At 38.6% G+C, this 12,005-nt stretch overlaps 1 protein-coding gene across 1 annotated transcript in view; it reads left to right on the top strand.

Moving 5' to 3' along the window:
* Window positions 1-9,370, top strand: part of MUSK (muscle associated receptor tyrosine kinase) — a 278,906-nt gene extending 269,536 nt beyond the window's left edge. Inside the window, exon 17 of the mRNA XM_073591125.1 lies at window positions 6,700-9,370. Within this exon, the coding sequence (XP_073447226.1) occupies window positions 6,700-7,379 (680 nt within the window). The 3' untranslated portion in view covers window positions 7,380-9,370. The remainder of the gene's footprint in view (window positions 1-6,699) is intronic.
* Window positions 9,371-12,005: the final 2,635 nt, after the last annotated feature.

Genomic DNA, 12,005 nt, shown 5'->3' with positions numbered 1-12,005 from the left:
GACCAGCTAGAAAACAGCGATAATAAATTAAAATCACTTGCAGAATTGAGCGATAGTGATTTGTGGGGAAATCCGTCATCAAATACTGAAAGTAATGACAGCGACAATTCTGCAACTGAGCAAATTTCAATGTTTTTGATTTGATTACATTATTGAATCATTTTTATTACTATTATATTATTATTTCTTATAACTATTTATAGTTATTTATTATATTATAATGTATGATTTAGTGTTTCAAACTTTATCATACCTATAGTGTCTACTAGACTCTTGTTTGGACACATTTAAGTGTGTTATTCCTAAGAATTACAGGCCTACAATATAAAACGCCAAATTTACATGCAAAATAATTGTACCGCTTTCAGCACCAAAAATCTGAATTAATCATACCGCCAGGGAGGTTAAAATGATTTAATCACATCGGTTCAACCCATATCAAAACCCCATTACAGTCAGTTTTTTATTGACCAACTTCATGGCTGGTGGTTAGTGGTTGTCATTTCTGCAGCCAGCTCAGCCATTATACATGCTCGATCCATCTCAGCTTTGGGAGTGGATTGCACCTTAGCAACTTTGTATTAGTTGCCAGATGACCTTTGTCACTTTGCACAACCCTCTTAAAGTAACTTTACATTAACTGTCACAGTGAGGCTGCCATTGATCTTATAAATATAGGTAAATGTATAGTTTCAGCTAAATGAATGAGCTATAGATGAAGAGAAGCTTATTAACCAATAATTAATAGTAGAGTATTGATGTGGATTTAACAAACATCATTCAAGTTCTTTTTCTCTTAAGGAGATTCTTTCTTACAGAATGAACATGAGTATCATACATATCTGGGTGATTCGTAGGTTTCACGCATATTTGTGAACATGGATTTCACACATATTTGTGCTAGTTTGCAGACAGATTAGGCAAGTAGGGTGTTCTGTCTCTACATTCCTAAACTAAGTGATCACACTGAAAGTCTGAGGTCACATATTTGTTCCTTGTTAGCACACTTTGTAATTTTTATGTTAAAACCACAGTGGAATTCAAATAGTAAAATTTGCCCCAGATGAATTCATTCATAATGAAGAAATATGGAGGCTGTCACTGTTGAAGTCTCCTTCTGAAAGTGCTTGTAATAATGTAGATTAATTCAGGGGGATTCTGTTGTAGACACCCTTTACAATTCTGCCGTGGCTCAGCATCAAAAGTGTCAGTGCTTGCGCCCAGTTCATGTACCTTTCACAGACAGGTACATTAATGTGTCCATATCTGCAGTGGGGAAGGAGTGTCCACACTGTCCAATCATTCCGTGGTGCAGTCACTCCTGCCCTCTTTCCCCAGCCACTGCGCCTGTCTCACTGACAGGTGTGTGGCAGAGGTTTTTTGTACTAGGGGCAGGTGAAGCCTGATTAAGGAAAAGAGAGACAAGTTCACCATCAGATCTGTACCAGAGACAGAGCATGGGAGTGGGAGGGTCCATAGCAGCTCTTCAGTCCAATAATGGGTCACTCAAAAGTGAAGCAGACCTAATGGGGAACTAGTCTCTCAGTTCACCATAAGGCTCCATACACCCAGTGCCAAGTCATTTCCCAAATATAGACACGGTGTATAGTTGGGTTTAGACATCAGCTGTATCCCTGTCCCTTTTGCTTACATATAGCTTTAGGCCAGGGAATCTTCCAGGGCGACAGCTAAATGAGGCAGGGAATAAAGAACTGTGCAACATACATGACAGCTTCTCAGCATAGGCACTGTCTGCTCTAAGCATTGGTGTACCTCTGTACGTCTGATCAAAGTTTGTCTTAATTGACGCCAGTTTCCTAAACGGAGAACTGGCAATAATTCTTTGTGAATTTGTTTCTGCAATACCGATAGATTCTTAAAGTGGCTGTAGTAAGAACTCCCTGAATCTTCTACATGTGTTGGTAATATTACTGACACTAGAACAAATACTTGCCTGAATTAGACACAGGTGGTTCCTAAGAAAACTACCGCTGGGAAAATTGTTGTTATGGCCATTTTGATTTCCCTTGATTGTCTTTAATACAGTCCCCATTTTTCTTTTAGTACAGCTTAATTTATGTATATATATATATATATATATATATATATACTACCTCTTCCAAAAATCTTTTTTTAACATTGCCTCCCATTAGAGAAGTGCTAGTGTGCTGCACCCAAAATAAGACCATGAAAAAAGATGTTGATGTTGTTGCTTTCAGTACAAAAGTTACTACTTGCTCCTTCTTTCAATGCCTCACAATGTAGAGCTGTTACAGTAGGTATCTGTGTTTAGAATATTTTTATTGTTTTATCATATATAAATACTAAATCATATTTATCTCAACATTTAAACATTGATACATCTTTATGTTCTTACATTTAGACATGACATATGAGGTCAATCTCGATGGCCCTAAGCATCTAATATATCACACCATAAAAAAAAAAAAAAAAAATCTCTGTCTCCTCTCAGTAGCCCTGATCTTCTTCTGTTCTATTCCTCTATTCCCTCTGCCTTACTTGCAGCTACATTTACTTGATATCAGTTTAACCTCCCAAAATGCCAACCCCTCCTCCTTTCCACCAAAACTATGGCTCGTTGTCCCACATGCTCTTATTCGTCTTAAAGTATGCCAAACCAAAACTCAAAAATAAAAACCGGGAGGAGGTGGGGGGTGAGGTTCCCACTCTCTAAATAGTCAATATTACCAATCCTTCATTAGTGTGTTCTATAGGAAGGACTAGTAAAGTAGGGTGAAAGGTGCCTATGTCCTTTTAAAAAGGGGGGGTTTACCTCCATGGGATACATACTAAACTGCTATCTTGACAGTTCATCTTCATCTTTCCTTAAAGCGGTTGTATAGTCAGTTTCTTAACTTTTACCTACAGGTAAGCCTATAAGGCTTACCTGTAGGTAAAAAAAATATCTCCTAAACCTGTACGATTTAGGAGGCATGCGCACAGGGGATTCTCGGCTGAAGGCCCGGCAAATGCCGAACCTTGCTGGAAAGAAATCTCCCGCGCGCATGCGTGGGAGTGACGACATCGCGGCTCCAGTGCTGTGAGTGGCAACATGTCAGCTACCTCGGCGTGGACCAGGTAAGATACCGACGCCTCGTTCTTAGGTAAGTATTTCATAATGAGCTAGTATGTGGTGCATACTAGCTCATTATGCCTTTTGCCTTACAGGGGTATAAAAAAAAAAGTGTCAGAGGGTATACAACCGCTTTAACTAAAACTTCTGTTCCATCCTACCTATCCTAAACCTTTGTCCCTATTTATTGGCCTACACCTCTGCTTTTTAAATATAAATTGCATCTCTCCCTGAATATTCTTTTTAAGATGACCTACTCCTTAATTATCTAACTTCGCTACTACCACTAATGAACGTAGCATATATTGGGGACTGTTTACATCCCTTCCAAACTCTATAAAACTTGCCATTAGAATCTCTATGGATTTATACAAGGTCTTTCATAAAAGAATGTTTAGGTATCAATCCGTTAGCGACATCCAACAAGTGCATTTTTACTGAGTTTCTATATTTTCCTTTTATGCTAGCTGTAGAATGGAAACAGCATTGCCAGGGGTCAAATGGAATTTCAGTTACACACATATTTCTAAACATTTTCAATATTTCCTTTTAGTATTCTTGTATGATTGGGCACTGAGTTCCCACAGCACCATATTCTTACCAACATCATATTGATAATGTGGGGTCCAACTAGTGAATCCTTGATGGAACGTAATACCACCTGGCTAGTGATTTAAGATTAATTTGCTTTACTAACAAGTCTATACACCATAGGTATATTAATTCTAAGTATTTACGCTTTTGATCCTCTGATATTGTTTAATCTAGCTCTTGTTCCCATATCAGAGAGATGGGGTTTCAAATTCTATAAGAAATACTAGCAAACGGTAGATATTGTCTATACTTCCATGCAGGGGCGTTGCTAAGTCTACAAAAGATCTGGGGCTAGAGCCCATAGCAGCATAGTAAAGAAAGTCATACGCTTGGGCGGGCATACACATGTATATACAGTAATATACGTGTGTATATATATCCCCAGAGAGCCCCCCACTTACATTAAGGTCCACAGAGAGCCCCCTTACATCAGGGTCCCCAGAGAGTCCCCCTTACATCAGGGTCCCCAGAGAGTCCCCCCTTACATCAGGGTCCCCAGAGAGTCCCCCCTTACATCAGGGTCCCCAGAGAGTCCCCCCTTACATCAGGGTCCCCAGAGAGCCTCCTCCTTACATCAGAGTCATCAGAGAGCCTCCCACTTTCATCAGGGTACCCAGAGGGTCCCCCATTTACATCAGTCCCCAGAGAGCCTCCCCCTTAAATCTGGGTCCTTAGAGAGCCTCTGCCTTAAAATCAGGGACCCCAGAGAGCCTCTCCCTTGCATCAGGGTCCCCAGAGAGCCCCCCACTTACATAAGGATCCCCAGAGAGCCTCCCCTCCCCTTTGGGGACCCCTGCAGAGACTCGGGGCTATTGGCCCCAGATTCGGGGCTATAGCCCCAAAAGCCACCCCCTAGCAACGCCCCTGCTTCCATGAATCTCCGTCCAGCCAGTGCCAAGTCATTTCCCAAATATAGGCAGTGTGCATAGTTGGGGAATGATATCAGCTGTATCCCTGGTCCTTTTGCTTGCATATAATTTAAAGAAAGGGAATCTTGCGGGGTGACAGCTAAATGAGGTAGGGGGTACAGAACTGTTTCAAGGAAGCTGTCACGTACTTGATAGCTTCCCAGCACAGGCGCTGCCTGCTCTGAGTATTGGCATACCTCTGTACGCTGATCAGAGTTGCAGTATACTGGGGAGTTGGGACTTTAGATAAGGCACTTCGTAAGATGTGCCTCCATCCTGGGTTCAATAAGACAAAAAAAAAGGGAAGTTGGGACTTTAAATGAGGTGGTTGACTCGTGTAGATAGATGTAGAACAGGTTTTATTGTTGGAATACAGAGTAAAATAAATTCATGACAATGATGTAATACATATAAGAAAGTCACTGAGTAAATATTGATACATTTGTACATGTGTATAAATGGTACTGTCGTGTTCACAATTATGTATAGTCAACACGTCACAACAATAAATAGATGAAAATTGTAAATAAAACAATGAATATACATGACAGTTAGCAACTTTGAATAGTACAAAAAGATAAAAAATAAGACATGTCCATAAATAGATGAGTATCCTAGTAGGGCACATAGCTATGTCCCTGGAGCCCAGTAGGGCCCATAGCTACATCCTTAGAGTCCGACGCGTTTCTGTGTAGAGAACACTTCTTCAGGGACAGGATAATATAAAATATCTGTAAAGAACACACACGATGTGTAGATTAGTCCTGATGTTAGGGTAAGTACAACAGGACAGATCAGGGCTATAAACCCTATGTACTTACGTTCCAACAAATACCGTCAGCAAGCACCATGAACAGAATGGACTGCGGGGATAGTCTGTCCCGGGAGCTGAGGTGGCCATTTACCCCACACCCAAAGGGGCGCACAGTCAGGCCTCCCAAAAAGACGCAGATACTTATTCTCCAAAATGTAGCCCAGATGATAGAGAAGATGGGGATTGCGGTATAGTCTGTAAGGATGAATGAGGTGACCGTGAATTAATAAAAATGGTAAATGGAGGTATGGAACTGAGTAGAAAATAAATAAAGTATTGTGTGTGAAGTGAAAAAATAAAATAAATATGGATATAATTAGAAAATAGATAAAAATAAAAATAAAAAGTAAAAATAAAAATAAATAAAAATAATAATAATAATAAAAAGTGAAAAATAATGTGTGATAAATAAATAAAAAATAATAATAATAATAAAAAGTGAAAAATAATGTGTGATAAATAAATAAAAAATATTGAATAAATGTGGTAAGAATATGTAATGTGGAGAAAATTATGTGAGTATCGTGAAAGATATAAAAAAATGTATTGGATGTGGGGAATGTGTGACAGAAATAGTGATGTGAACCACCTGGGTATACTAAGTAAGTACTGGGAAAAGTCACAATAAACATTGCAATGGAAGAACTAACAGAGAAAGCATTGAAGTTGAGTATTGTATGTATACTGTAAGCAGAGGGGAACTGCGCTCCAAGAATGGCCTTAAATACGCCCCAGGGGGAGGGGCTACCACCAACGTCACGCGCACGCCAAGAGAAAGAGGGAGCCTGGAGGTGCACGATATGCACGACGTTCTGAAGACCAATAATTCTTAATGAATTTGTTGCTGCAATACCGATAGATTCTTAAAGTGACGATAGTAAGAACTCTGATATTGTTTAATCTAGCTCTCATTCCCATGTCAGAGAGATGGGGTTGCAAATTCTATAAGAGATATTGTCTATACTCCCAAGAGTCTAAGCTAAACATACCCCACTTTGATCCTTATTCCGGCAGAGAGTGCATGATGTTACCCTTTAGAACATCAGTCCTATGGTTGCTATGGCCTACTTCACACAATTATATATTTGTTTTGTAAAAAAAATGTATAATGCATTCATAGTGTTTTAAAGGATTGTCTGCTTTCTTTTTTTTTAATTTAGTATACATGCAACAAGTCTATACCCTTCTTTGTTTTTCTGTATCAAGCAATAGGTCATAAATCAATTGTTAAACTAGACTAAATGTAGGTATGAAGACATTAATAATAACATGCTATTTTTACTTTTCAGGTGTGTGTGCTGTTGGCAAACCAATGTGCCTTCTTTTTGAATATATGGCCCATGGAGACTTAAATGAGTACTTGCGTCATAGGTCCCCTAGAGCTTTAAGTAGCTTAAGTCACATCAGCCTTGCCACAAAAGTTCGACTTTCAGACATGAATCCATCTCCATTATCTTGCACAGATCAACTACACATTGCCCGTCAGGTATCTGCAGGAATGGCCTATCTATCAGAACGGAAGTTTGTCCATCGAGACTTGGCCACTAGAAATTGCTTGGTTGGTGAAAGCATGGTGGTTAAAATTGCAGACTTTGGTCTTTCAAGGAACATATATTCAGCTGATTATTATAAGGCCAATGAAAATGATGCTATTCCTATCCGATGGATGCCTCCAGAGTCCATATTTTACAACCGTTATACAACTGAATCAGATGTCTGGGCATATGGTGTTGTCTTATGGGAAATATTCTCATATGGTATGCAACCATACTATGGAATGGCTCATGAAGAAGTCATCTACTATGTAAGAGATGGAAATATTTTGTCATGCCCTGAAAACTGTCCATTGGAGCTGTATAATCTAATGCGGCTCTGCTGGAGCAAGATGCCTGCTGATCGCCCAAGTTTTGCTTCTATCCATCGTATCTTAGAGCGCATGTATGACAGAACAGTGTCTGCTGATGTGTGAAAGACACATGTAAATTACCAACTAAATGTACTCTTGCATAGTATATCTTGGTCTCCGATGACCTGCTGTTATATGTGTAATTAAACTGGTATTCAGCACATACATTAGTAGGCATTGGAAAGAAGTCACCAGAAGGGAAGAAATGCTCATGTACTTATAATATAACTGAATAACAAATAAAAACACTCAGTGAAGTAAATGTATATTATTGTAAAAAAATGGAAAATGGCAAAAGCTTAATTTTTAACATCACAGTGTAAACTAGCAACATATGTGAATGAACACTGTGGACATTTCAAGTTAACACACATTTAGAAAACAAAAATACTCAGCTATAATGCATTTTCACATTGACATAAAAAATATATCATATACCTTTTAATAACCCAATTCATTCCTATTATTTTATAGACAGCACAGTGTTTTCCTGAATATAACCAAGTGCAGGGTACAAGTACTTATTTGCATAACTATATGTATGTTTCAATCATCAAAATACTAGAATTTACAAGTATCAAAGAATATTTGTTACATCCAAATTCAATGCTTAAGGTCAGAAAATCATTGGGACCCACTCGCCACCTCCCGGATGTCTGTATGGTGGAATTTGAGCACTTGGTATCTCAACCTTTCTACAATCTGCCAGCTGAAGGTCTGAAGAATTCTCAGAATTTTGTGGGTCCAGCATAGCAGGAAGCATTTATGAGATGAGTGAAACGAGAAGGGTCAATTCTAAGAATTGTCACCAAGAACATCTTTGCATCTCACCTGCTACTACTGAAAACACAGGTGGTGTATCAAGAAGGGGGCCTGTTGTTTGACTGCATAATGATTAACTAAAGCAAAAATAATATGTACAAACAATACAAAAAGCAACCAAAATGTAAAAAAAAAAAAAAAAATCTGTGATTTTGAAAACTAAATCACAGCTATGAATGTGGATGAATTTAGAATGTAATTTTGGTCTAGAGTACACAGATACTGGTGGCAGGAATGGAGATGACCAGGGCCCTGTAAACCTATCATTTCTGGATCATTTCCTACACTGTCTCTCTCTTTCTTGGAACTTTTGATTAACATTATGAAATTCTTATCACTGGAGTTCCTAATGATGTAAACTCCAAAATAAGGGCTCTGGATTTATAGGTACACAATTTCCAGAAACAATAAGCAGAAAAAAATCCTATGCAGATCTCAATCCTGACTGTATGTCATTTAATTTGCAAAAGAACTGTGTATCACATTTGCCATGTTGTAGAAAATATTTTTTTTTCCTTTTTTCATCGATTGTTGCATCTCAGTACTGTTGAACTCCTTCCTTACCTTATTTCAGTGACTTCTACACTACATGTGTGCACTCCAGTGAACGCTGCATGGCATTTCTCAGGGCGGGTTTCCTGAAGGTAAGAACAATGGAACATGCATGCTCATGTTCAGGAGTAACAGTCGCTTATAGTCCCCACTATAAGTAAATTCGGCAGGATGACAATGCAGGAGAGTGAGTGGGAGACAGATTGTTGTCATCCTATAACAGTAAGTTCCTGAATAGGAACTTTTTATGGCAGGATAACCAGGTATTATTTTAGTGAAAACTGCAAACTTAAAAGATATTAAAAATTACTTGTGAAATGACATTAACATGTTAAAGCTTTTATGAGTTTTTGTGATTGGGTTTACATCTACTTTAAAGCTTTTTCACATGTTTGCTCAATGGCATGCAATGCTTTACAGTGGTACTATTGATTTATAACAATGTGCAATTTGTATTTCATTTAACAGTGGATCCTGTTGTAATAAAATAGTACATAATTCTAATGAAATAAAAATTTCAAGACAATTTCATGGCACCTACCAATTTTGCTTATTTCTTCAAGAGCAAACATTTTTGTTTCTATTAACATTTTATTTTACTTTTTTATTTCAGCTAAATGCAATTGTATGTCACTTTTAAATGTCTTTTTTATTATTATAAATAAACAGTGGATATTTAATGAGTTGTCTAGACTATTTTTATTTGGAATACAGCCATTACAATCAATCACAAAAAAACATTTGTTCACTTTTAACTATTTCAATTTTGGGTAAATGATGAAGAGTAAAATTATTTTATTTATATTTCTATGACCTTGTGCCTATAGCTTTTAAGGAGGAAAGTTCAGCATTCAATCCTTGTATTTTTTTAAGTGCCGCATGTTTTTTTAGGGGGAAAGAGTGTATTCAGCAAACAGCTCAGTATACACAAGTACCTAGGGAAGAGTTCATATAGCTTATGTTGCGTTATGCTGCCATAAACATTGCCTGTTTCAGATATGGCCCATTGACTGTCACTTCTGCCTCATTAGTTGGCACCAACATATAATGCCACTCAAAGTCCTGCAAGTGCATCCAACCCTATGTGAACTCATTTATAGGATTCTAGTGGTGAGATCTGTGAGCCTGAGGTCTGTAAACCTGGAATGGCAATTATTAGAAGCAGAATTTAGCAAATTTACTGCATGAAAATCTTCTGAATAATTTGTCCATGTAAAAATTGTTATCGGTGAAAACTGTGTTTTGCAATTTTTTTCCAATTAGCTTTCATTTTTGGCATTGTAAATATCAATATGTAAAGCTGGGCAAAGACTTTCAAATAAACATTCGTACAAACATGCATACGAAAATTCTCAGTACATTTGAAAACTTGACGGATTTCATTCAAAAGTACTTCAAAATTTTGTTTGCTTTTAACATTTCATTTTAGAAGGAATGGACTTTATCAAATAACATACACTGTTAAAAATTTGTTAAAGAAAAATTTTTCATCCCGTGTGAGAGGGGTATATATATATTTATTTATTTTTTGTATTTATTTTTTATTTTTTTCCTCTTCATGGATGTCTAAATAGAACTCCATCATTTATTTTTTTTAGCTGTTAATAGGGTGGGTTTATTTAACAGGGTTAACAGGAAGATTGTTGAAACTGGTGCTTTCTGTTTAATAATTTAAGAAATGCTGCAAAGATTTTTTTTTTAACTGACTTTTTTTTAAATTATGTCAGCCACCCAGCTGTACCACAAACTTTTTGCTGCTGCTTTGTTGACTAAATACTCCATGCATTTAAAAATAAATAAATATAAATATATATATATATATATATATATATATATATATATACATACACATACATATATATATATATATATATATACATACACATACATATATATATATATATATATGTATATGTATGTATATATATATATATATATATATATATATATATATATATATATATATATATATATATAAAATCTGCTGTATCTGCTACTGGTGTTACATACAGCTATCATAAAGAAACATACACTATATTACCAAAAGTATTGGGACAGACAATTGTCTTTACACGCACTTACATGCTAATTCATCCCAAAGGTGTTCTATCGGGATGAAGTCAGGACTCTGTGCAGGCCAGTCAAGTTCCTCCACCCCAAACTCGTCCACCATGTCTTTATGGACCTTGCTTTGTGCACTGGTCTAAATCATTTGGTGGAGGGGGGATAATGGTGTGAGGTTGCTTTTCAGGGGTTGGGCTTGGCACCTTAGTTCCAGTTAAGGGAACTCTTAAGGCGTCAGCATAACAAGACATTTTTGACAATATCATGCTCCCAACTTTGTTGGATACCACCCTCCTGGTACAAATCATCTACTCCCTCTGGTGTCCCCTCCTAGCGCAAATACACCCCAGCCATCCCTACTAGCATAAATCCTCCAACTTCTAGCGCAAATACCCATTAATCATCCCTACTAGTGCAAATCCTCTCCCCCAAACCCCCCAAAAAGTTCCCTCCTTGAACGGGTCCCCCCTCTTAGCGCAAATCCTCTTCCCCCCAACACAAACCCCCAAATCACCCCTCAAATTTCCCCTCCTAGCACAAATTTTACACCTGTCACCCCCCAGGTTCCCCCTCCTGGAACAAATTCTCCCCCATCCCCATTTCTAATAGCCCCAACATTTCCCGTGTTAGCACGGATCCCACCCTCCAATCACCTCTTCCTGTACAACCCCCCTGGGTCTTCCGTCCTGGTGTAAATCCCCCCCATCCCCATGGCACAAATCCCCCTCCTAGCACAGATTCTCCCCCCGTCATTATCATGGCATAAATCCCCCTCTTCACACAGGTCCTCATTCTCCCAGCACAGGTCCCCCCTCCTGGGTAAGATCTTACCTCTGTCACCCCCCGGGTTCCCCCTCCTGGTGCAAGCCCCCCCACCCAAGTTTCTTTCCTAGCACAAATACCCCCATCATCCCTACAAGCATGGATCTTCCCCCCTTATCCTAAACATCTCTTTCAGAACAACCCCACAGATCCTCCTCCTGGCACAGGTCCCCCTCCTAGTGCAAATCCTCAATCTCCTCTCCAATCTCCTGGCACAGGTCCCCCCTTCTGGCGCAAATCCTCTCACCCCCATCTCCCCAGCGCAGACCCCCCCAGTTCACCCCTACTGGCACATCCCCCAAATTTCTCTTCTCCTCCTGGATCAGGTCTTACCCCTGTCAGTCCCCCTCCTAGCTCAGATCCTCCCCCAGGATTTTTTCCTAACTACCCCCCATCATCCATACTAGCATGGGTACCCCCCCATATAAC

Source organism: Aquarana catesbeiana, linkage group LG01 (assembly GCF_042186555.1).
Source record: "Aquarana catesbeiana isolate 2022-GZ linkage group LG01, ASM4218655v1, whole genome shotgun sequence".
In the NCBI taxonomy this organism is placed as follows: domain Eukaryota; kingdom Metazoa; phylum Chordata; class Amphibia; order Anura; family Ranidae; genus Aquarana; species Aquarana catesbeiana.
This window is presented reverse-complemented; position numbering and strand designations above follow the sequence as displayed.